Source organism: Silene latifolia, chromosome 2, assembly GCF_048544455.1.
Source record: "Silene latifolia isolate original U9 population chromosome 2, ASM4854445v1, whole genome shotgun sequence".
NCBI classification, from domain to species: Eukaryota; Viridiplantae; Streptophyta; class Magnoliopsida; order Caryophyllales; family Caryophyllaceae; genus Silene; species Silene latifolia.
The window spans coordinates 8605683-8633365 of record NC_133527.1 but is presented as its reverse complement, the minus strand read 5'-3'; the positions used below and the strand labels follow the sequence as shown (position 1 = coordinate 8633365).

Here is a 27683-nt window from a genome sequence, read left to right as displayed (position 1 = left end):
CAAATTTACTCCGTCTGTCTCTCACAGGCGATCCCTTATTTATGTGTTGAGAATGTGGAGCAAATCATTGATCCCAAGCTTAACCGCGACTTTTCACTAGACCAAGTGGCTAAGGTTCTCCTGCTAGTTAGTACATTTGTTCTAAAAAAAATTCGACATATTTCAGTAATTTTTTATTTTTACAATGGCTGTTTGGGATTTCAGGTGGCGGAAATGGCAGGGCTGTGTATTCAAGACGAGATTGACTCGAGGCCTAACATGTCAACTGTGGTCAGGCTTCTCGAGACTTGTTGATTTTTAACCATAAGGATTGATCATGATGCGCGATGATTTGGTGATACTTATTATTGTATGTTAGGCATCAATTTTTGAGCTTTGAATGTAAGTTGTAGTTGTAATTAGACTGTAATTCAAAAGTTTAAACATTGGTTTCTTTTCATTTTCCGACTTCTTAGATTTCCGTATGTCATTATATTCATTCGCTATTTATCATCTATAATCGAATGCAATCAAGATTCTGTTTACAGAAAGTGTTACTTTATAAAATTCATGTCATATCTCAAGCTATTAGTTTATGTTCAATATTTTTTCTAATCCTTGAAATTCAAATGCTACTCAGCTAACATAGTTGAGTACTAAAGCATTTTTATCATCCTGGATCGTCATCTTGTGTAAAACGGCATATCGAGATTGTAGACATAGTTGAGTACTAAATCCTTGAAATTCTTGTCGCGAGATAACAAGACTACATGTCTACATTATGTTTTAGCTGGAGGCTGTTAGGGTGAATGTTAGTATATTTCTTAGATATGGAAATCGATATTGATAAATGCGAAGTATTGTATATTCGATATTATTGTGTGTATCATTTAGGAATGTCAAATCGGTTCTATGGTTCTATGGTGTAGTGGTTAGCACTCTGGACTTTGAACTTTGGTGTAGTGGTTAGCACTCTGGACAAGACTACATGTCTAAATTAAGGTTCTATGGTGTAGTGGTTAGCACTCTGGACTTTGAATCCAGCGACCTGGGTTCGACTCCCGGTAGGACCTTAATTTTTAATTTTTGCTTTGTTGTCATAAGTTGGAGATTTGCGATGATGATATTTGTTGTGTGTGTGGAGCAGCACCGGAGAGCGTGGAACATCTGTTCTTTGCCTGCCCGTACAGTAAGGCTACACTCTTGCATGACGGCGGCTTTTCGCTGCTAGAACTTGCTCCCTCTAGTGTTATTTCGTTAGCCGTCTTATCCCTAGGACTAAAAAGCTAGGTTGGAGCGAGTGAAGTCGTTTGTTGACCCCTTAACTTAAGAGCTTACTGGGATGAAACCCCGGTTGGAATACCTCTCCCGAGGGAACGGGTAGCGGTATGCGAGTCAATCTCTCCTCATTAAGTACAGATACGATTCTCAACAAGGGCAAAAAGGTCTTGCTATAAACTAGAAACATAAATTGCTAGCTAGAGTAAAACGATAGCGTAGAAAAAGCCAACTATTCCACGTAGCCTTATTATTTTATTCGTGGTCAAGTCCTCATATCGAGAAAAGGGAATTCCAAAAACCAGCGAGAGGTTCCCCACTCTTCTTTGATCCCCTACGAAGTTGACTCGCTTAGTTGCTTCAAGTCAGGCATAAACTCGTTGACGGGAGAGGAAACGGCTTGCTCCCGGGGGATTGGATTGGCTTCACTTTACCTACTCGGGATGTCCTTATTCCTTAATTGGAGGCTTGCGAGATCAGGTACCTAAATTTTTTGGCAGGCCTATTTTTTTTGGCAGCATGAAATAAACAAGACCTAAACTGAAGAGATTATTTTGTTACTCAAAAAGTTGCTCTATAAAGCCTCATTAATGGGATTTTCTCTCCCAACAAATTAAACCTACACATTTACGGAGTACTACATATTTTCCTTTTTTGTCTCTTCATTTTACTAATTCAATTCCCAAAAATGAGAAATACGTTGTCCCAAAAAAATCAAAACTTTTCTCAAAAAAAATCAAAACTTATCTTTGAATGCATTAATTAATTTGCGATGTTTCTGACTATAATTTGACTAATGACTTTCTATAAAACTAGTTTATATCCCGCGCAATGAATGCGCGGTATTTATAGAGTTACTAAAATAGATCTCGTGCACTATATGCACGTTATTTATAGAGTTTTACTCCGTACTTTTTAGTGTATTATTTATATAATTTAAATTAACAATTCACTTATTTTTCATGTTTCTCCTTAATGTATTTTGATTAGAGACGTAAATAAAAGTTTAAATCGTAAGAAGTAATAAAATGAGTATTTTTTTTTTGTTTTTTTACCGGAAATTAATGATGTTAGTTTACAAATATTTACTAATATAACATATTTTTTAACTACAAATTTTTATTATAAAAAGTCAATGAATTTTAACAAATATTTACTAATACTATATTTTTTAGCCGCAACTTCTAATCATAAAAAGTCAATAAATTTTTATCAATAAGTTCTTTAAAAAAAAAGAATGTCCTTATCCTAAAAAGATCGGAGATAAATTTATGCAAAATGTGAAATATTAAATGTTACAAATTATCTTGGAACGTTCAAAGAAGCTTGCTAAATGAAAACAATTAGTAAAATTTTCAACTTTTCGAAGAGATTTTAGTCTATTGCATGCTTAGATAGAGGTATCATATTAATGGGTCACAAGTTCGAATCCCTCTCCCTCCTCATATATTACTATAGTGGCCTTACGTTTCATGCCATCATTTAACACCAAAAAAAATTACAATGCTAATTCGTCTTCCCAAACTTTTAATCTATTCCGCCGTCTCACTAATTTATTTACTTTTTTTATTGTTAGTGACCTTATTATACGAATTTAAACAGTGGGCAACTAACTCAAGTTTGACAACTATAGGTTTGTGCCTTGATTCTGTTAGTCGCCGTTTTGAATGACTATGCGGGGGTCTCGCTGATGGAGTTCGGGGGCAAAGTCCCGAAACTTAAACGGTATCCATAACAATTATGTTTTAGGCCTTATTAGGTCATTCTGTATTACGTTTTAGAGAATATTATATAAACTCTCTCAGCCTCTACCTAACAGTCATGTTTATCATACCGTCTGAATCTGTAATATGAAAACTCCTCAGTTATCAATAAAACTCTATCCCTTATGCCTTGTGAACAGTAGCTAACATACTGTTAGTAAACTACATAAATCTGTGCGTTTTGACTTTTATTGTTCTGTATTTATTCTTCGTTGCTTCTGTTATAATAACAACAATCATGAATCTTTCTTTATATTATGTACTCCAATTGTATATATACAATTTGGTTAGGGAGATCTTAAAATGAAAAGTCTAAAGAATGGATATATGTTGTATGAATTAGAATATGCAACAAATACTTCCTTTGATGTTGTCCTTTTTTTTATTTTAAGGTGTCTCAATCAATTGTTATCCTTTTTATTTTAGGAATGAATTTGATGAGCAATTTGATCATTTACAATCAATTTGTTTCACTTGTTATTTACTAATTGACCTCCTAGACTTGACAAACAGATCAAATCGTGTCGTGTTCGTGTCAACTTTAAACGGGTCATCACTACTCCAACCCTAATCCGGCCAAATTACATAAACGGGTCATTTGTCACAACCCTAACCCGGCCCATTTAATATTTCTATAACTCAACCCGACTTGTTTAACCCATTTATCTTTAACTAAGTCATTTTTAACTCATTTAACCCGTTTAACCCAATAAACTAATAAAATAAACTACGATTTATATTATAACCCTACAATCCCAAAAATGGTGAATGAAAATGTTTATTTTTAAGTTCTTTTGTTGAATTATTGACTCAACCTAAATATGTTACGACACTTTTAAATAAATAGGTTATTCGTGTCGTACTCGTGTCAATAGAGCTCAACCCTAACCCAACCCATTTAAGTTTCGTGTCGTATTTTGTCAACCCAATTACTTAAATGGGTCACAACCTCTTGACCCTAACCCGCTAATTTCGTGTAATGTTTTCGGATCGTGTCTGCTGCCTCTAGCAATAACTTTTAGTCAAATGGCATTTTCCTATTTGCAAAGGGAAGTTACAAGCAGGCGCGGGGTCGGAGCGAGAGCAGTGGGGTGAGGTGGCTAAACATAGATTACAAATTATAGGTGCCCGAATTAATAAGTAAACAAATGGTGGAGACGGATAAAGTAATAGAGTAACTCGAAGAATAGAATATTAAAACTGACAACAATTAGACATTGTAATTTAACGAAATAGAAAATAACACCAACTTATAAATTAATTGGAAAAATAAATCTGCAAGTGCATAATTCCATAATCCTCAGTTCCTTACTATGCACTTATCTTTGATACATCAGTAATCAGAATAGCGGCTCCAATAGTCTTTGTTAATAATATCCCATACTCCTTTCGAGGTAGTTGCACGGTAAAAAATACAAGTATGATCTTCTGAAAGAGTACCGATGATGCCACAAATAATGAGGCTGTCCATGTAATGTAGGCGGGGTCTGTTTCCGATGGAGCCGGATGAGACCCATCTACAAAGTGAAATAGGCCATAGCCAATAAGGAGATGGGAGATTTGAAATTTCCAAATCTCGTAATTTTGAGGTGTTAGTTTGATACAATTTGAGAAGTTAACAACGATGAATGGTTTTTCGGGTTCATCAGGATTCGGAAGGGTGACATAAGGATTGTCCATTTGGTAATGGGTAAGCAACAATCTATTTTGGTTACTTGTTGATAGTAACAGTTTGTATGCAATAGTCCGTATATATAGTACTCGGCCGGATCAACTGTAGAGATTATTTTGCTAAACCAAAATTTGCTCAATAAAGCCTCATTAATAAGATTTTCTCTCCCAACAAACCTAAACATTTTCTACTTGTCTCTTCATTTTACTAATTCAATTTCCAAAAAAAGTAGAAGTACGTTGTCCCAAAAAAAAAAAAAGTCAAGTCCTTTATTGTTGAAATGTTGAATGCATTAATTAATTTGTTAATTGGATCGAGTTAAATTAGGTCAGTTGAGTTTCGGGTCATGTTTAGGTACGATTTGGGTTGGATTGGTTTGCTCGGTCTACTTTGTACTGAAATGGGGACAAAATCACAAAAACTATATTAGCAGGAGGTCCACGTACAAAATGAAGTGAGGTGGGCTAAACAAAGATTAAGACTTGGAAAATGGGATGACGTTATCGGGTAGGACTGACATATCTCACATCCAAATTGTTCCATTAAGGTATAAAAATGTGGTACCACTCACTGGCGCGTTAGCATTGTAATCGAATAACTTGGGGAAATAAATATAAAATTTTAGCGAACCTATGTTCAATTAAAAAACAGTTGATCTTGGAAAGTAATTCAATCAAGATAAATAAATGATTGGGACGAAAATACGAGATTCCAAAACATTGTGGAGAAAAACAGTATTTGTATCCTAAATTGTTGTTGTTGGGATGTATGTATGTTGCAATTGTCAATGGTATCTGCATTAAACCATGAGCATTTAACAGGACTATTGGGTTACTGTATGGAAGAAGATAAGAGATACTTGGTTTATCAGTATGCTACTCTCGGTTCCTTGCACGATGTATTATACGGTACTACATTAATTCACCGACTCTTGCAAATGAAAAAACCCAATTTTTTTACCTAATAAACTGTCTTTGGCACGCGACTGTGACTGTCTCAGCTGCCCGTAGGAAATATTCTTAAGAAATATTTGTATTTATTTCACTTAATTTCCGGTTTTCTTGGGATAGGACGGAAAGGACTAGAGGGTGCAGAGCCAGGACCTGTTCTAACTTGGGCTCAAAGGACTAAAATTGCATATGGTGCTGCCAAAGGTCTCGAGTACCTCCACGAGGAGGTGACACCATCTATTGTTCACGGTGATGTTAGATCGAGCAACGTTCTTGTGTTTGATGATTTCATATCAAAAATTGGTGACTTCAACTTGACCAGTACGTTGACAGACAATAATGCAGCTCGTACTATTTCAAATAGAGCACCTGGATCGTATGGCTATGACGCCCCTGAGTATGCCCTCTAACTATAGTACATTCAATGTCATGTTGGCGATTCAAGACATTTTTCGATTTTTTTGGATAATGGGGTTATTTAGCAAATTAATTAGGGATTTTGGGTTCATTTCAAACTATTTTGGTTCAATGGGTCCACGTCATCACTTTTTTTTTTTTTCCAGTTTTTATGTGAACCTGCTAAAATCCCTAGCGGTTTATATCCCTACTATTTTTGTAGTAAAAACTGCAATTTTTTTTGGTGGGCAAGAAAGCCGATGACCTTAGCTGCTTCACATGTTCGGTATTTTTCTAAAACTTGCAGTAGGTAGTAGGTACTACAAAATGGTATGGATACAAGCCGTTAGGGACATTAGCAGCTTCACATAAAAACTGGAAAATAAAATAAAATAAAACTGATGATGTGGACCCATTGGATCAAAATAGTTTGAAATAGACCCTAAATTCCTAATTAGTTTGCTAAATAACCCCATTATTATCCAAAAAAATTCACAATTTCCGTCTATATGATTTACAAACATCATTTGATCTCCTTTCCGATACCAGGTGTGCCAGGACAGGGGAAATAACTGAGAAAGGTGATGTGTACAGTTTTGGTGTTGTTCTTTTAGTGATGCTAACAGGAAGAAAGCCGGTAGATGATACATTGCCGGAAGAGCAACAAGATCTTGTTACATGGGTATGTTTCCCTATTATCATAATATCAAGCATGGTCTTGTAAACATTTCATTCATCTTTGTCAAATTTACTCCGTCTCAATCTCATCACAGGCAATCCCTTATTTATGTGCTGAGAATGTGGAGCAAATCATTGATCCCAAGCTTAACCGCGACTTTTCACTAGACCAAGTGGCTAAGGTTCTCCTGCTAGTTAGTACATTTGTTCTGAAAAAAATTTCGACATTTTTCAATTAATTTTTATTTTTACAATGGCTGTTTGGGATTTCAGGTGGCGGAAATGGCAGGGCTGTGTATTCAAGACGAGCTTGACTTGAGGCCTAACATGTCAACTGTGGTCAGGCTTCTGGAGACTCTTGTTGAAGTTTAACCATAAGGATTGATCATGATGCGCGATGATTTGGAGATACTTATTCAAAGTTTTAACATTGGTTTCTTTTCATTTTCCGACTTCTTAAATTGATGATTTAGGCATCAACTTTTTTTTAGCTTTGAATGTAAGTTTCTTTTCATTTTCGGACTTCTTAGATTTCCGTATGTCATTATATTCTCGTTCATTCGCTATTTATCATCAATAATCGAATGCAATCAAGATTCTGTTTACAGGAAGTGTTACTTGATAAAATTCATGTCATATCTCAAGCTACATCATGTTTTTTTAACTGGAGGCTGTTAGGGTGAGTGTGGAAATCGTTATTGATATATATTGTATATTCGATATTATTGTGTGTAACAATTAGAAAAGTCAAATAGATTCTATGGTGTAGTGGTTAGCACTCTGGACTTTGAATCCAGCGACCTGGGTTCGACTCCCGGTAGGACCTGTACTTAAATTTTGCTTTGCTGGGAATCCTTTTTTGTCTAATATGTAAGACTTTGGTTACTCGTTGATAATAACAGCAAATATACACAATACTATCTATACGCAATTACGCATATAGAGATAGTACTCCGGATATGAACAAGACCTAAACTGAAGGGATTTTTTTCATACTCAAAAAGTTGCTCTATAAAGCCTCATTAATGGAATTTTCTCTCCCAACAAATTAAACCTACACATTTACTTCATATTTTCCTTTTTTGTCTCTTCATTATACTAATTCAATTCACAAAGATGAGAAATACGTTGTCCCATAAAAATCAGAACTTTTCTCAAAAAAAATAAAAAAATCAAAACTTATCTTTGAATGCATTAATTAATTTGCGATGTTTCTAACTGTAATTTGACTAATGACTTTCTATGAAATTGTAAGGGTTGTTAGATATTTGTATATTTGGGTTTATTCTAATTGTATTAATTGGATACGATTTGAAGTTAGCGGGGGTGAAAAATTTAAAGGAGGCAAAAGGTTAATATTATAAGAAACCTCCATGCTACTCTATTAGCCCCCTCTCACTTCACCACTGTATAGGTACGGTTTGGGTTGCATTGGTTTATAGTGACAAAAACTATAGTAGCCGCGAGGTCGTGTACAAAATAAAAAGAAGTGTATAACAAGTTAAACAAAGATTGAAGCTTGGAAAGGAGACGAAGTTAATGAGAAAATTTAACGAAGATTACACATTTGTAATTCAACGAAATAGAAAATAACACCAACTTATAAATTATAGAAAAAATACATCATCAAGTGCATAATTATTCCATAATTCTTAATTCCTTACTTAGATACACATATTTTTTTGAAGGGTTTTCCTAATGTGTGCTCTAAGGGCACATGTTAATAATCCATATATGGCAAGATTAACAATATATTCTCATTAAATAAGGTAAAAATGATAATATAATTGAGTATCTCATTTGAATATGTTGTTAAAATTACCATAAATGGGTTATTAATGTGTGCCCTTAAAACACACGTTAAGAAACCCCTTTTTTGAAAGACGAAACGTTTGAATTATATCTCGAAGGGAATATTCTTTGGCAAGAAGATCCCATAATTGTTTGGAGGAATTTGCACTGACAATATTAACCATGTTTGAGGAATCACCTACTAGGACTACATCTTTTGAAATAGTATCAATGAGGGCACCAAGAATAAGGCTGTCTTGTCTTTTCCATGTGATATAGGCGGGGTCTGTTTTCGATGGAGCCGGAAGTGACCCATCTACAAATTGAATGAGACCATAGCCAATGAGAAAATTTGAGATTTGAAATCGCCACCGTCCGTAATTTGAAGGTGTTAGTTTCATACAATTTGACAAGTTAATAACGATGAATGGTTTTTCGGAATCATTAGGGTTCGGAAAGGTGAAATAATAAGGGATGGCCATTTTTAAGTATTATGTATTTATGTACAACTTTGGTTACATCTATCTATCTATATTAATAAAGGAAGCTTTTTTCGAGCGATTACAGAGAGTCCAACCTTTACGAAACGCTTCCATTGAATTATTATCTAAATGTGAATTTTTTTTTTATCTCAAATATCTGCCGCGTGAAAGGAGTTACAATCCCATGCACATACTACTAATATGCCCACGATCAATCCTTACAACCTGTTAGTGTTTCTTTCCAAGTGGTATATTAGTTTTATTGGAATTTGAAATCATATGAACTACTAGATACCTATTTGTATATATAGTGGGTTAAAACAAACAAATTATGATGTCTCTTTCATTCTCTACTGCTGCTCAATTTTTTTTCATGTCTTTTACTTTGTGGATATATTGTTTAGTTATTTTAGCCTTTTAGGTACGTAGCGATGTCATAATTTTGATTGATGTTCGGTTTTGACAGCATATTTTTATTCATTTGTAGGTATCATGGTGTTGCAGAAGATTGACTACCCCATAAGGTAATTTGTATAGTTTTCTTAATGGATGTTCTTAAAATTAACAATATGTTTAATGTATTTGGTAAAATGGGTGCTTAAATCTAAAGTTGTATAAGATTTGATGGATGTTACGGTGGTAAATCCAAATGCTTTAATTAATTAGTCATCATAAGAACTACATGTAGGCACGTTAATCTCTCATAAAAACCTTGCCTGTTTATATAAATAGTCATCATCACGTATCGTTTAATCCTTATTAATTACGTATGTGGTTGCATTGTTAGCTTTAGATTTGAGGGCTAATCGATTGCTTAGTATTTTGTTTGATTGCAGGATGTAAGGGATACATTGTACACGATGAGTCTTAATAAGGTAATAAATTCAAAAATAATTATGTAATTTTTCTTTACTGTGATACATATTGTATCTTATGGAGTTGTTTATTTTATTTCTATTGATAACAGATTACAAGTGGTTTTCCAAGATGCAAGTTACATGAAAGATGATTTTGCGGGTAACAATGGTAATCCATGACGACTACTTTAATACCACTGCGCAAAGGGTACTCAAACATACGAGATTTGCTAATCAATAGATAGTCATCTTAATTACCTACCTATTTTCTTATTAACAACACGTTTATCGATTTCGTTGTATAAGTTTCGTATCAATAATGTATGTGCTAATAATTGTAGTACATGGAAATACAATTTTTGTTAGCCCAAATTTTCATTTGTGACGGCCGACATCCTTCACAAGCTTGTGACGGGTCAAATAAAACCCATATGAGAGGATAAAGACAAGTTATTCGTAATTCCTTATGCATTTTACTTTTTCCCTTATCTACCAATATAAGTGATACTTGACCCGTCACAAGCAGTGAGACCTATTGTTAGAACACAATCAACCATTGTTTTGCGAGATAAACTTCATGTCTAATACTCTTTCATATTCAATATTTTCTTCCTTATTTTCTAAAACGAATTATTCAGGTTTTTTCGGGTTTTTTTCCCCTTTCTTATTTTGGAAATTTCTACTCTTATTTTATTCCCCTCTCTCCTATCATCAAATACTACCCAACTCTTTTACTCCTATTTTATTCCTCTCCCTAATACTCGTGCCCACAAACAATGAGGAGAAAATATGAAATTGGAGAGAGTATGAAATATATGTAACAACCCAATTCTATTCGGGAGACGGGAGTATTGAAGTCTAACAAAGGTACAAGCCTACAAAAAGAAAACAACATGCATGCATGCCATCATTATACATGGGCCTTACTCTATTATAATTCCAAATGAATTTTTCTATTTTAGCTCAAACTCACTAAAGTATACTTCTTTGAACACTTGAAAGCACCAACTCGCTTAGCGTTGAGTTTTAGAATAACTAAAATTTAAAGTAATGGTAATTGTATTGCTAATTCACAAATTTTTAAGAGAGACGGTCTCTCCTACAATTTCTACCATACGATATGAGACATATAATAATAAAAGTAAAGAGTAATGCTATATTCTTTGAAATTACAAAAAACAATATTTGTTTTTAGCTTTTTATTTTTGCAATTTAAATGTGCAACAAACATGTAGAATGGAAACTACATGAATTTTTAGATTAAAAGTGAATATTAAAAAAATTAAGCTAAGCTAATTAGTTTTATCTCATTAGTTAAAAGTGAATATTAAAAAAATTAAGCTAAGCTATTAGTTTTATCTCATTAGTTCTACTGTTCTACTATACGGTGTACAATTGCTTTGTATACAAGTTGCCTAAGAGTATAGAGTTTTTGTAAAATTACAATTTATATACACACTTCTAGAATTAATTATAACTGCAACTGTCAATAAAGAACGTACAAGATAAAATTACGACTTACGGATTGTTTTTTTTCCAAGTTAAGCTATGGGTGTCATATAGAAGACCCTCCGTACGCCCAATATTATTGATTTTTTAAATTTTCAAAGTTGAATCTTTAATATGCATATTACAAGTTGGCCCGTGCATTGCACGGGCATTAAATCTAGTGTTGATAATAACAGCATGTATACAGTACGTATATATAGTACTCCGGCGGATCAGTTGAAGATATTATTTATTTATGTTGCTACACCAAAAGTTGCTTAATAAAGACTCATTAATAGGATTTTATTTCCCAACAAAAATAAACATTACTTCAAATTTTGCTATTTGTCTCTTCATTTTACTAATTAAATTCCCAAAAAGAGAAGACGTTGATGGTGTCCCAATAAATTCAGAATTTACGACTTTCCATTTCTTCCTTATCCTAATTTGTTAATTGTACAGAGGTAAATTGTAATTATTAGGAACGTTTTGGGTTGGATTGATTCTGTCAGGTCTACTTTATAGTAATATAGTGACAAAAACTATAATAGCTGTGAGGCTGTGTACAAAATGATGAAGCGTGGCGAGTTAAACAATGATTGAAACTTGAAAAAATGAGATGACGTTATCGGGAACCATTAAAATAGAAAATTTCAACAAAGCTTTTGCTAAATGAAAAAAATTAAAATTTTCAACTTTTCCAAGTTCCGTATTTACAATACTAATTACCGAAGAGATGTTAGCTCATTGCTTATGATAGGGACATTGTAATAATACGTTACGGGTTCGAATGCTTCTCCCTTAATTCCCATAGATTATACTGGTCATGTGCCTCATTTGACATCAACAAAAATTACAATAATACTCCCTCTGTCCAGGTCATTTGTTGTCCTTTTCCATTTTAGGGTGTCTCATTCATTTGTTGTCATTTCTATTTCAAAAATGAATTTTAGGAGCAATTTGATTATTCATACTCAATTTAGTCCACTTGTGAGTTAGTAATTGACCCTCTCCTCTTTCCTTGATCTTTGTGCCAAAACCAAAGGACGACAATTGACAGGGACGGAAGGAGTAATTCGTAGACCTGTCAAATCCAGACCCGAAAATTTCGACCCGGCAACCCGTTTGACTCAATCCCGAAATGACCCGTTATTTTAGGCAGGGTCGAGATCCGACCCGAACAGGTCGACCAGTTGGGTTGTTGGGTAAGAGGTAAATGAAATTTTTTATTAAAATATTAATATTTATATATTAAATTTGCAAAATTAATTATTTTTATTGCTTAAAATTACAAACACAATTAAAATGTCAATTTTATATAACTTTTATAATAATAATTAATAATAAAATAATAATAATTAAAAAACCTTTATTTTTAATAATTATGTCAATATAATTAATGTAAACATTGAATATGATTAAAATATTAATTTTAAGTATGTTTTACATTTTTTAAAAATATTTTTTATTAATTTAAAAAATCGTTAAATAAGGCATAAATTATATCTTGACCCGTATTCTAACCCTTATCCGACCCGTGACCGAATGAACCTACTCGTATTCAACCCTACCCGTATTTGACCCGACCCGAGACCTAACCCGCCCAACCGGTCTATTAATTCGCCTTCCCAAATTTTTAATCTATTCCGCCGTCTCAGTTATTTATTTACTTTTTTGTATATATTGTTAATGACCTTATTATTATATGAATTTATACAGTCGGCAGCTACTCCAGTTTGACAACAATCATGAATCTTTGGCAGCCCATAAGAGGATGAGACCATATACCCCTTGGACAAAGGATATTATTGATTGATTATTATTTTTTGTACTACAATTATGTAACACCCCCATACTCCAAGTGCCTTACCAGGACCACTTAAAGCATGTAAGTGCTACTATCTCGGTAACCCGAGGCAATGATAATCATAAGATAATAAAGAAACATACTTTAAAAGTATATATAATTTAATTGATTACATGTCTCAAACAAAACTGTTAAATGAAATACAAAGTACTCAAACGGTCCACTGATAAAACTATCAAAGGTACTAGACATCGTCGACACAAACGGAAGACTTCTAAGCGCCACGTGATGACTCATCCCGGCTATCCCATGCGCATCAATCATACCGCTCAATAATCGCTCACCACCCCGAATGGATCACCACGTTTTTAAAACATTTAAACGGGTCGATACTAATTACACAAAAACAATGCCACAATGAAACAAGTACACAAACAGTTCAAATAACTCAACACAACCCCGGTCTCCATCTCCATCTCCACACAACCGACTACACACTAAAGTGTGTAGCCCCGCAGAGTACCCATCGCAACAGTTATTTCCTCGCGAGTGGGGGACCGCGGCCGTTCCCACCTAAGCCCCGCTCATCTCCATCGAGCGATAAACCCAAGTCCATTAATGTGCACATCCCTTCGTGGCGGGTTCCATGAAGGCGAATCAAGGGCGTGAAGCCACTCCCGCAAGTGACTCCACTCGGCCGGGGACGCACCCCGAAGAACACAGACAGAGATAAACAAGTAACCACAATACAACATCAACAACCGTCTGAATCAATCAACAATATGAAATCACAACCGTCTGAATCAATCAACAATATGAAATCACAATCGTCTGAATCAATCAACAATCACTAACTACAGCACAATCACTGCACACATCATGTAACTAATACTGAGTAGGGAAACCCTACCTGGAATGCAATACAATCAGACGGTCTCAACAGCTGTATCAAAACTCCTTTTCTACGAATCATCCTCCTAACATATGATCATATAATTACTAACAATCACAAAACTATCAAAAACCCTCAATCCCCCAAATTAGGGTTTAAACAAACTTAATAAAATATTATAAAATCAGTACGTAGATCTTACCCTCGACGCAAGGATCACAAGAATGTAAAGAAAGATGAATTCCGACCTTCCAAGCTCCGAGATTTGTCAATAATTCGACGAATGCGAAGTACGTAGGTTGAAATCTCTTTTTCAAAGTAATTAGGTTTGTAAAAGCGTATTATGAAAGTGACGGAAGTGTTTATATACTAATTCGCATTATTAACAAAACCCGACAAAACATTACCCGTAAACCGGGCTACTCGATCGAGTAACTAACGTACTCTATCGAGTGCCGCCTACTCGATCGAGTACCAAGGCTACTCGATCGAGTACCCTACAGGTCTGAAACTATTTTAAATTGCAAAACACCCTTACTCGACAGAGTAAGGCCCACTCGATAGAGTACCCAGAGACTCATAAAATCGTAGTATTACAGTCTTCCCTCCTTAAAAAGAACTTCGTCCCCGAAGTTCAACCCATACATAAAAACCAACATACTAACTCGCTCAAGACGCAACAAAGCTACTAAGAACCCAAAACAAAACCCCAACTTATAAAACATGAAATCATGCTCTTAACACCAACTCCACCAACTATTCCTACCTCCACACATCGCTCACGATGTCGTATCAACTACATCATAAACTCTCCCGACACTAACTCCATACACTACCAACTACCATCCACTAACGCTGCTAGCTCCATAATATATCATCCACTACCAAATCCAATATCAAGACACTCATAGACATCAAACGGAATGTTACATTCTACCACCCTTAAAAGGAACTTCGTCCTCGAAGTTTACTCACACTCATAACCTCATCATCCAACTGTCAACACTAGTGAAATATTCCCACACTCCTAAACATCACACTACTACAAGCACGACCATGGCCTTTTAACAACATCAACCACAATATATACAACTTCATTCTTTATGCTACACCAACACTTTACTTCGAATTATACTACGACATGCACAATCATCAAACTCTCTTGTTACGTCCGCGTAACTCACTAATACTATATCCTTAGTTATATCGTCTCATTATTCTCATCACCATCACATGTCATAGATAACCGCCTATAATCTAAACACTCGCTAATCATATATCCAAGGTTATCTTATTTAAACATTTCTCATCCCTCAATTCATTCGGTACACCACCTAACCTATACCACAAAATCCTTAGCTTAACCAAAACTTCGCTTGTTCCCTATTACCGCCAAAACGACATAATCCTCGCTCTATACGTGCACCATATCCATACTCATAACTCACGATCCACAATTATTAAGCACACTCTCACTAGACCCTCAAGTTCTTTTCTTTCATTACCGCAAAACTCATACCTAACTGAACATGACACTAATTCCCAACACCCTACACTCACTGTCTCAACGAAAGATTATGAACCACCTGCAGCTTTCAGATCATTACCGCACCTGCCATGACTATGTGCACCTATGCCTCATCTACAACAAGATCAAATGTATTGTAACAACTTCTGACAACTGTGTCCCATCAACGGAATCTCACTACACCATGACAACAACGAAAACACATACAACTCTCTTTCATATGATATGCTACCTTCATTCCCAAACTAGTAAGAAACATCAACAAACAAAACGACAGTCTACATGTTCAACCAAAACTCACAAGGAATAGCAGCAAACAAAACAACAATCTATGTATAACTGGTATGTACTTTCGAAAACTCGTATCATAATCATCTCACCTACTCCACTACAACAGGTGACGGCATCGCAACACCGCCACCAACAGCCACACCGCAGTGCGAAAATAACTGCATCACAACACTAAGTACCGTGCCCGGATCACCACCCGAGGCACCACAACCACACCGATAGACATCACAACATACACCATCACATAAACACTAACTCAATATAACTTCTCGGACAAGAAAAACTTACTCAAGACTGCTTTACTAGATCACAACACCATATATCATACGGAATAAACAAACAAGAATCTCATGCATACCATCCATACCTTTTCACGGAATAAACATATATCATGAATACACATGCAAGTATAACCAGTCATGTCAGACCACCCAAACTATCACTTTTGATCATCATTCCATTAAGTTACCGTATCCAACATATATTACAGAACATTCAGATAACAACATTATAACTATCACACCATACCGCTTCTCGTGAGGTCATAACCTCACACAAATATTTATATACATCTTAGACCCATAATCACATCCAACTAGTCAATCCTGATCACGTAAGTTACCACTCAATAAAGGTTACCTGTCGCCCGAGCTTAACTCATATGCCCCTCATAACATATTTCCTCATTCGCATAACTATCACCTCCTGCCAAGAATAACCATTCAACTAATACTCAACTACTAGCAACCGCCTCCTAAGACCACACCTCATACTTCCTCACAACCGTACTCATCAATCGGGTATCTATAAAATCAACCCCTTTAGAATTGCTACCTTTCTAATATACCATCACCTTTAACCACTAGTCACAAACCATAACACTACCACTGTCCGGACATCAAACCTCTTACACTCATCTCTAAATATCACGATTTCTTTCCTATCTTTGGTTAACATCCCAAACAACGAACATCAAATCCATCAATAAAATTACCTCAACATTCTTCCCAATACTATCCTTAATTGTATCATCATCTAACTCTCCACCAAAGTCTCATATCATGCAGATATTCTACCAACTTCTTACTTTCCTTAATTCCTCAAAACTCAAGATTAATCATGTTGTCCCGAAACTCCTATATAACCATTAACTAATATCCTCATGATTGGTATCACACATCTCGACAACTCCTTACCTCTATATCACATAACTCTGGTCAACACTTCCTAGTTTTACTCCCCTCATTCTTTTCTTTTACACTCGACAAAATCAATCAACCATAAAACTCCTTATTACTTCTTCCTAACTCTTTAGTGCTCCGATTACCTTCTCATTGCTCCAAAACTCAAATCCCATTATTTCTTATCGATATTATCCCACTCTTCCTTACCATGGATCTTCTCTTATCATGCTATCACTCTCACTTATCACCAATCAATCTACACGGTCAGTCAACTCCATCTGTTTTTTTTTTCTTCAATCCCAAAACTCATTTCATACTGCTAACTGCCCAAGGAAATCACACATCAGTTCCACCTCTTGATAACCAAATTCCCAAACTAAATCTAAATCCACAAATCCACATCGCTGCATAACTCAATCTAAGCTCTTAATACACCATTACTTTCCATTTACCTATAACGACTTTTCTATTACATATATTCTTAACCAACCGAGTGATAACTGCCTCCCTTCATAATCCTTAAACATCCAAAGTTACCATCATATGCGTCTCTCATTTCATTCTTTCATTCTCACGTTCCATAAACTTACATCGCCCTTTGCCCACATTCACTTACTTTTACATTACTCAACACACAGTCATATCACTCATCTCGTCTCACAAAACATGCTTTATGCCTCAATTAAACCTTGCCAACCTTCCTTTTCTTTTTCCCCTATCTATCACAACCACATACAACTCATGTCCTCCTCACCGAACTCTCACTCACCACAGGTGCCACTCCCTACACCATAAGATTGGGTAACTTACGCATCAAGACCAACATACATGTAAAACAATGCATAAAGAAGCAAAATAACACCTTTGAATTAAACATAATATGCAACGAAGTCAAAAGATAAGCATATGACCCAAAATAGGGGTCACTAGATCGAGTAAAGGCCACTCGATCGAGTAAATGACTTACTCGATCGAGTAGGTGAAAGTCAGAGACACGTATAAAAAAATTACCGGGGCTACTCGATCGAGTAAGGGGTACTCGATCGAGTACCAAGGTGCACTCGATCGAGTGTGGGCCACTCGATCGAGTACCCTACGCATTTCTCAGCACTGTCCAGTTTTCGTAAAATGGTCATAACTCACTCGTTTCTTGGTCGTTTTGGGCGTGTGACCTATCGTTAGAATCGTAAAAGAACAAGCTATCACCTCCAATTGGAATCACATCAAAATAATTTATGCATCTCAAGTTATAACAGTTTAAAAACAACTTTGCTATAATCAGACGACATAATTATCTGATTTTCTCTTTCAAACAACTTAAACATCAACAAAGCGAATAAAAGCGACTCAATACTTGTAAAACCACTATCCCTAACCACATATTACGACCTACCAAAAGCCAAACAATAACATTTATCATGCTCATATAACATTCAACTTATCACTCATGTACTACCGCATACTTTAACTTTATAACTTTTCGTAAAACAAAACATACTCATACAATTACAAATCCTATTTCCAAGTTACTAATACAACAATATTACAAATCCACTTCGTCACCTAAACATATTCATAATCACGAAATTCATATCTTCATTCAATTGCCAATTCATCTTTTCCAATCAATTCATCTAGTTCAATCACATTCTTCATCTAACAAGTGCATATTATACGAACTTATTATATAGCTTTACGCAAATAAAATTACGTAAAATCATATCACAACCCCTAATCACATGTTACTAGTATATCCCCATTATAAATCATCTCTCCTGCAACATCATTATTCATCACATATTATCATATATGAACTACTCCCTTTTTCTACCACATCATTCATCATTCTCATATACTTTTCCAACAATTCAAAACAACATTGTAAACCAACTATCATGCAATTCATGTATTCAATCAACGACAAATACAATCATATCATCATCATCCTTCACTACACATCTCACAGCCTCAACATGCATGCATCCATCGATTCATACAACACCTTACTATATAGATACACAACACACAAGGTAAACACATAGCGATCCCGACTCATATCTCATGTGACCGGTTCAAAATTATAGGGCGAGTTCGCGACTTTAGGACGTCTCCCAAGCCTTTGCATTAGCTCCTACAACTTTTACCCCGGGTTCATTTTAATTTGACTCCCTATATTCATTAGGTTCATTGGTTACAGATTTCAGGATCGTCGCTCTGATACCATTTTGTAACACCCCCATACTCCAAGTGCCTTACCAGGACCACTTAAGGCATGGAAGTGCTACCATCTCAGTTACCCGAGGCAATGATAATCATAAGACAATAAAGAAACGTACTTTAAAAGTAAATATAATTAAATTGATTACATGTCTCAAACAAAACTGTTAAATGAAATACAAAGTACTCAAACCGTCCACTGATAAAACTATCAAAGGTACTAGACATCGTCTGACACAGCGGAAGATTTCTAACTGCCACATGATGACTCATCCCAGCTATCCCATGCGCATCAATCATACCTGCTCAATAACTGCTCACCACCCCCGAATGGATCACCACAGTTTTTAAAACATTTAAACGGGGTCAGTACTAATTACACAAAAACAATGCCATAATGAAACAAGTACACAAACAGTTCAAACAGCTCAACACAACCCCAGTCTCCATCTCCAATCTCCACACAACTGACTACACACTAAAGTGTGTAGCCCTGCCAGAGTACCCATCGCAACAGGTTATTCCTCGCCGCCAGTGGGGGACCGCAGCCGTTCCCACCTAAGCCCCGCTCATCTCCATCGAGCGATAAACCCAAGTTCATTAATGTGCACATCCCTTCTGTGGCGGGTTCCACAGAAGGCGAATCAAGGGCGTGAAGCCACTCCCGCAAGTGACTCCACTCAGCCAGGGACGCACCCCGAAGAACACAGACAGATAAACAGCAACCACAATAAAACATCAACAACCGTCTGAATCAATCAATAATATGAAATCACAACCGTCTGAATCAATCAACAATATGAAATCACAACCGTCTGAATCAATCAACAATCACTAACTACAACACAATCACCGCACACATCATGTAACTAATACTGAGTAGGGAAACCCTACTGCAATACAATCAGACGGTCTCAACAGCTGTATCAAAACTCCCTTTCTACGAATCCTCCTCCTAACATATGATCATATAATTACTAACAATCACAAAACTAACAAAAACCCCCAATCCCCCAAATTAGGGTTTAAACAAACTTAATAAAATACTATAAAATCGGTACGTAGATCTTACCCTCGACGCAAGGATCACAAGAATGTAAAGAAAGATGAATTCCGACCTTCCAAGCTCCGGGATTTGTCAATAATGCGACGAATGCGAAGTACGTAGGTTGAAATCTCTTTTTCAAAGTAATTAGGTTTGTAAAAGCGTATTATGAAAGTGACGGAAGTGTTTATATACTAATTCACATTATTAACAAAACCCGACAAAACATTACTCGTAAACCGGGCTACTCGATCGAGTAACTAACGTACTCGATCGAGTGCCGCCTACTCGATCGAGTACCAAGGCTACTCGATCGAGTAACCTACAGGTCAGAAACTATTTTAAATTGCAAAACACCCTTACTCGACAGAGTAAGGCCCACTCGATAGAGTATCCAGAGACTCATAAAACCGTAGTATTACAAATTATAAATAAAATATGTAATGGAATTCAGAAGACAATACTCAATCCAGGGCGTGCCACGTCATTAATTCAGCCTTTTTTTGGAAATACATGTTATGGCGGGACCCGTTAGTGTGCAATGTATTTTTTCTTCAGAATTCCGGCTATACAAACATGCGACAAATTCCGTCTTAGAACAAATACTGTGAAATAATACTATGAAATAATTTTATACATTCTGAATAAGTAAAATTAATGGCATATAAGCGGAATAAATTACAAATCAGAATAAATGAAACTAATTACAAATAAATGAATTACCTAATTTTAAAAAACAAATGAAATAATAATAAAATTACATAATTACGAGAAGGAATTACATTTAACTATGGTATTGAATTACATATAATGCGAATAAATTACATGCATAATTTTTAAAACCTAGATAGTACGATATATTTTTTTAAAAAAATATCATTTGTTATTTCCTCTTAAACCATTGCATGTGAACACGTATTTGTAACAAGTTTAAACATTAATTATGTAGATCGATGATTTAGACCAACTAGATAAGTACAATAGAAATGCAAAAAAAAAATATATATCCAAAAACATTAATACCGGACCAAATACATACCCGTGCAATTTTGCACGGATTTAAAACTAGTCTCTATTTAACTGATTTATTTTTTCCTCGCATTGGTCCCAACATTTTTTACAAATCTAATTCACTACTACACATTTGAAATATTGAAATATCTCAATCGCAAAAGAAAATAAAATAAAAGTGAATGATCATGGAAAATTTCAAGAAAGGGTACATGTTATATGAGCTAGAATATGCAACAAATAACTTCAGTCAAATGGCGTTACTTGCAAAAGGTTGTTATAGTTGGGTTTATTATGCTTACTTGGCTACTTCCGAAGAAGTTGTAGTTAAGAAACTCGATTTGAGTTTCGATCATGATTCAGATGCTGATTTCAGAGCACAGGTATCTTTAGTTTAAGTTCAATTGTTGTTTTGTGGTAGTTGGTCGAGTTAAATTGGATCGGTTGGGTTTCGCGTTATGTTTAGGTTAATTTTGTCAGGTCTATGTAGTAATATGGTGACGGAAAAGTATCTTAAGTGAACAAATGATTAAGACTAAACTAGTGTAGATCCCGCGCAAATGCGCGGTAATATAAGCCTTTTAATTTTTAGTGTATTAGTTATAGATTTTTCATTTATATCTCATGAATTTTTATAAAAAATAACTAATATTAAATTAATCAAAAGAATTGAATAATTTCATAAATTGTGTTTTTTATGAAAATATTTTAACTACATCAAATTATTTTTAAAAAAATTCTTTTTTCGTCACGAAGTTAATAATAGGAGATACAGTTTTTATGTATAGATTGTTTTAAATGGAAAATTAGTTTAATAATTGAAAATCGAATTTGTTTCCATATATAAGTTTGAGCACTTTGAAGAAAAACTATAGAAAAGTTGTATTCTCTTAGTATATAGAAGGATTTATACTTTTTAAATTTGCACCTCATTAATATTTATCAGTTCATTTCATTGTATTTTGATATGAAACAAAACACTTGAAATGGAAAACTAATAAAAAAATTATTTAAGTTGTGAATTTTTTTTAAAGTGAATGTTTTTTGTCACGAAACTAATAGTAAGCATGTGTCAAGTTATTCTCTGCGGTAATAATTATTGCATTACTGAAAAATTTAGCAACTTATACTTTATAGTTTAATATAAATTTTATTTTATTTTAATGAAAAAATCATAATTATGAATTTATTTTAAAAATTAGAGTTTATTTATAAGAATATATTTATTGAAAAGATGATAATGTAATGAAAGAATTTTTTTTATTACCTTATTTAGTTAGATGCTTTTTGGAGGGAAAACTAAGAGAATTTTTATTCTCTTAGTAGTAGGGGGGATGATTAATTGAATAACTTAAAAAACTGAGTTGAAAATTTAACTATTAGGGCTCGCCTGGAAGGCTGGAATGAATGAAATAATTAGTGGCGTAATGTTTTAAGGAAAATAATTACCGGGGAATATAATCTAGGGAGACATGTTATCAGGATCGGGATTCTACTTTGGATCGATGGAGAGGGTAGGATCGAATCGGTAGAATCGGATCGTAGAATCGCAAGATTCTAGAAATTCACTAAATATAATTTTTTATTTAGTAAAAAAATATAATTGAAAATCAAAACACTTATTTATTAATATTTATTCATAAAATATTGATAATTAATGATTTTAGTATCATTGTATGAACAACTTACACGAAATTTGGGTTTTACGGTGTCATTATATAAAAATATATATTAATTTTTTTTACTATGGAATCGGATCGTAGGATCGTAAAATCTTAGGATCGTATTATGATCCCATCTCTAGAAATTTTCAAATTAATAGGATCGTATGATTCTACAACTATGATAGAATCGTAGGATCCAGGATCGGTCAAGCATTTTTAGATCGTAAAATCGTAGAATCGTTGGATCGAATTGCGATTCTGACAACAATGCTAGGGAGTAATATGTTCCTCATTTGCAAGTTTGGAATGTTAAGAGAATTATTAGTGGGGTAATCTATTTTCGGGTTTGGTACAAGTGTAATTAGTGCATTAGGTATAAAATGAATTCATATTTGTTCAATATAGAGAGTAATACATTACTCCAGTAATGAGTTGCCTAGATGAATAATCACCCTCATACCAAACCCACTAAAATGACCCCAAATTATTACTCCCTTATTTTTTCCACCCTTTTCCCCTCGATCCAAGCAAGCCCATTGCTTGGATTGAGGGTAAAAGGAGGGGAATGAATATGGGAGTAATAATTAAGGTGTATTTTTCATGTTTGACATGCGAGTAATTATTCACCTCATAAATTGTTTTTGTCCAATTCTAGTACAACGATAAATGATTTAATTCAGAAATTACAAACCTCTCTCTAGGGTTTCTATGAGAGCCTCCATCTAATTTTCGTCATTAGGGTTTTCCTTGGTTCTGAAGGCAGATTTCCACATCTTTCTCGTGGGAATTTGTAGCTTGTTATTCGTAATTTACCTTGTTTCTACTAATCATGAGTACACAAAAAACGATACAACATAGGGCTGGAAATGAGATTCTGGATGAGGGAGAGGACTTCATATGGGACAGTGGCGATAACACGGCGGATACAGTGAAGGTGGAGTCCATCCTAGTCGGGAGAATTTGGACAACGAAGGCGATTAACGCAAAGGCAGCGATTGAGACGATGATAAGGCTGTGGAATACAAAAGGTACGACTGTGGGTAATCTTATCGATGCTAAGAACAAAACTTTTGTTTTCAAATTTAACTCCGAAAAAGACAAAGCTAGGGTGGTCGAAGGCCAACCTTGGCACTTTGATAAATTCATATGGTGCCTAGATGATCCTATCAGCGACGGTAAAATATCTGATACACCTCTGTTTCATGTTCCGTTGTGGGCTAGGGTTTATGACTTGCCTATTAGAGGTCGGTCTAATACGGATAATTTACGTAGGATGGGAATGCAGTTAGGGCAGTTTGTGGAGGTTGATGAGGTTCCTTTGCCGGAGATTGAGAAGGCTGTCCGCATTCGAATTATTCACGATGTTCGCAAACCATTACGCTTTTTTGTGAGTATTCGTATGAAGAATGGGGAGCCGGTTGATTTTAAGGTTAAATATGAACGTCTTCCTACATTCTGCTATGGATGTGGCATCTTAGGGCACGGAGAGAAAGACTGCGAGGATGGTCCTTACGATGAGGGCGAGCTCCAATTCGATGAATGTCTGAGGGCATCACCATGGCGAGCCACAAAGACAACAGCTGAGGGGCGTGGGAAGAGTGCTAGGTCGCTTAGTGTGGTTTTTGAGAATGAACACAGGCAACGTGAGGAGGATGCTATTTCCAACATGATTAATAAATTGCAGGAGATTTCGCTGAAGCATAAAACTAAGGGGGTTGGGGTATCTAAGGTGAAACAGTCAAAGGGTGGGGACGCTCAAGAGGGGACAAGTGGTGGATGGGAGGCTGGGAGTGAAGTTGGAAGGGGAGATGATGGGCGGATGGTGGTAGAGCAGATGGTTAACAGGGAGAGAGAGGATTACGAGAGGGAAATTGGGAGGGATAGCATAGAAGGACAGGGGACGAGGGATGATGTTGATAGTGGAGCTGTGGAAGTGCCGGGGGTAGGGGTGACTGAGAGGGAGCTTGGGCAGATTGGTATAGCAACGTGGAGGAGATTATGCCGAGGAGGAGGGATGAGCGAGAAGGATGGTGGATTGGAAAGGGATGAGCTTAATCCTGGGACAGTTTCAGGTGGGAAACGAGGACGCGTGAACGAGGAGGAAGTGGAAAATGCGAAGGGAACTAAGTATCAAAAAACCATGGATGTATGGTCATCTGAGGCGGAGGTTGGGATCAACCAACCCCGCCGGGCCCAATTAATCTCATAAGCCTTAACTGCAGGGGGGCTGGGCAACCCCACTGCAGTAGGCGGTTTCCGTAATTTATTACGGAAGGAGGCCCCCGCGATGGTCTTTCTCTCCGAGACCAAGTTAAGCGGTGAAGAATTTAAGAGATTTCGTGCTTGTTTAGACAAATATACTGAGATTGAGGTCGATAGTATTGGTAGGTCGGGAGGTTTGGCTTTTATGTGGAAGAAACATATCAAATGTGCGCTGAGGTCTATGTCGGTCCATCATATGGATTTCGAGATTTGTGGAGAGGAGGGCGTGTGGAGAGTCACTGGCTTTTATGGATGGCCAGCCTCCAGGGATAGATACCTTTCTTGGGAATTGCTTAGGGAGCTCGGAGCTCAATCAAGTGTTCCATGGGTTTGTATCGGAGACTTTAACGAGATTTTCTTTGCCACGGAGATGAGGGGATGCTCCCGTGCTCAATGACAAATGAACAATTTTAGAGAAGCGGTTGATGATTGCGGATTGCGGGAGGTTGCATTCGAGGGATACAGGTTTACCTATGATAATGGACAAGCGGGGAATGATAATCGTCAATGTCGCCTTGACCGAGCTTTGTGCTCAGACGAGTGGTTGAACTTGTTTCCACGTGCTAAGCTTATCCACCTTGATAGGGAATGGTCGGACCATGCTCCCATTAAATTGATTCTGAGTAGGAAGGAGAGCACGGGGGCAAATAGGCAGAAACTGTTCCGGTTTGAGCAAATTTGGGTTGGGGAGGAGGGGTGTGAGGACACTATTCGGAGCTCTTGGAATGATGATGAGGATTTGTTGGCGACTCTTGCTCGGTGTGCGGAGGGGTTTCAAAAATGGAAGGGAGTAAGTATTGGTAAAATCATGCGAGATATCAATAAAAAACGAAGGAGATTGACAGCTTTGAATGAAGGGGGGCGATCAGTGACCGAGGTTAGGGAGCGTCGAAAGGCGGTTAAGGAAATTGCAAACCTGCTGAAGCAAGAAGAAATTTTTTGGAAGCATAGGTCGCGGGCTTTGTGGCTTAAGGAAGGGGATCGAAACACGAAATATTTTCATCGAAAAGCTTGTCAAAGAAAGCAAGGAAATTATATCGAGAAGCTTGTGGATGCCGATGGCAGGGAGCATGTCGGGTTCGAAGCTATCTCGGGAATTGCCCGGGATTACTTTTTGTAGCTATTTAAATCTGGGCATCCTAGGGATTTTGAGCACCTTTTGGATGGGATTGAAGGAAGGGTTACTAATTCTATGAATAACATCTTTCGCAGCGAGTATACAATCGAAGAGATCGAGATGGCTTTGAATCAGATACATCCTCTCAAGGCACCGGGACCAGACGGTATGAATGGATTATTTTACCAAACCTACTGGCACATTGTGGGTAAGACTATTGTTCAACATGTTTTACGTATATTGAGAGGTGGAGCTATTCCTGATGGATGGAATTTGACGCATATAGTGCTTATACCTAAGAAAAAAGCCCCGTATAAAATGACTGAGTTTCGACCTATTAGCTTGTGTAATGTTATCTATAAATTGGTGTCAAAAGTTCTCGCTAATCGTCTTAAATTATTCTTAGGGGATATTGTTTCTGAGAACCAAAGCGCTCTTACCCCGGGGAGACTTATAACCGATAATATCCTTGTTGCTTTTGAGCTTTTTCACCATATGAAAAATTCCAAAAATAAAAATGGTCACATGGCAATCAAGCTAGATATGTCGAAAGCCTATGATAGGGTGGAGTGGTTTTTTATTGAGAGGGTGCTTCGGAGAATGGGGTTCGAGCCACGGTGGGTGGATAGAGTGATGGCATGTGTTTCATCGGTTTCTTTTTTGGTCATGGTTAATGGGCAGCCTACGGAAGTCTTTAGGTCGGAACGGGGTCTGCGTCAAGGGGACCCTCTTTCTCCCTATTTGTTTATTTTGTGTGCGGAGGTGTTATAGGGGTTGATAAGAAAAGCAGCTGAACGGGGTTCCATTCATGGTTTACGTGTTGCACCGGCTGCCCCGACTGTTTCTCATTTGTTTTTTTGCAGATGATAGCATTTTCTTCGTCAAAGCTAATATCACCGAAGCGAACCATGTTAAGGGTATACTTGCGGACTATGAAGGGGCATCGGGCCAATTGGTGAATTTTGACAAGACCACGGTATCTTTTAGTCGAGGCACGCGGGAGAATGATAGGCAAGGGGTGGCAAATTGTCTCGGCATACAGGTAGTGGAGGTTCAGGAACGATATTTGGGACTCCCTACTATGGTGAGTCATTCCAGAAAGGTGGTGGCCGAAGTAATTAGGGACAAATTGTGTAAGAAGTTACAGGGGTGGCGAGGTCAGTTATTCTCGAAGGCGGGAAGAGAATTATAGATAAAGGCGGTGGCCCAATCAATCCCGACCTATGCGATGAGCGTATTCAAACTGCCGGAAATTTTTTGTGACGAACTACGTTCTTTGGTCTCTCGGTTCTGGTGGGGCTCGGCTAATGGGAAAGGAAAAATACCGTGGA

The 27683-nt window shown here is 36.4% G+C and overlaps 2 protein-coding genes and 2 non-coding genes across 4 annotated transcripts in view; all 4 read left to right on the top strand.

Annotated features, from left to right (window-relative positions):
- LOC141628158 (putative protein kinase At2g41970) overlaps positions 1–7215 on the top strand; it is a 32272-nt gene extending 25057 nt beyond the window's left edge. The window contains exons 2-6 of the mRNA XM_074441336.1: positions 5470–5600; positions 5763–6039; positions 6588–6720; positions 6812–6898; positions 6990–7215. Coding sequence (XP_074297437.1) covers positions 5470–5600; positions 5763–6039; positions 6588–6720; positions 6812–6898; positions 6990–7088 — 727 coding nt within the window. The 3' untranslated portion in view covers positions 7089–7215. The remainder of the gene's footprint in view (positions 1–5469; positions 5601–5762; positions 6040–6587; positions 6721–6811; positions 6899–6989) is intronic.
- Positions 981–1052, top strand: TRNAQ-UUG (transfer RNA glutamine (anticodon UUG)). Its single transcript has one exon. It is a non-coding gene; the product is annotated as a tRNA-Gln (tRNA).
- Positions 7216–7470: 255 nt separating the features above from the next.
- Positions 7471–7542, top strand: TRNAQ-UUG (transfer RNA glutamine (anticodon UUG)). Its single transcript has one exon. It is a non-coding gene; the product is annotated as a tRNA-Gln (tRNA).
- Positions 7543–25635: 18093 nt separating this feature from the next.
- Positions 25636–26355, top strand: LOC141633306 (uncharacterized). Its single transcript, XM_074445797.1, has one exon. It carries the CDS (start codon positions 25636–25638, stop codon positions 26353–26355), a length of 720 nt encoding a protein of 239 aa, XP_074301898.1.
- The last annotated feature ends 1328 nt before the right edge of the window (positions 26356–27683 follow it).

Bases quoted from the DNA above. Each gene is read 5' to 3' on its own strand.
- LOC141633306 (XM_074445797.1), top strand. From the start codon at position 25,636: ATGAACAATTTTAGAGAAGCGGTTGATGATTGCGGATTGCGGGAGGTT.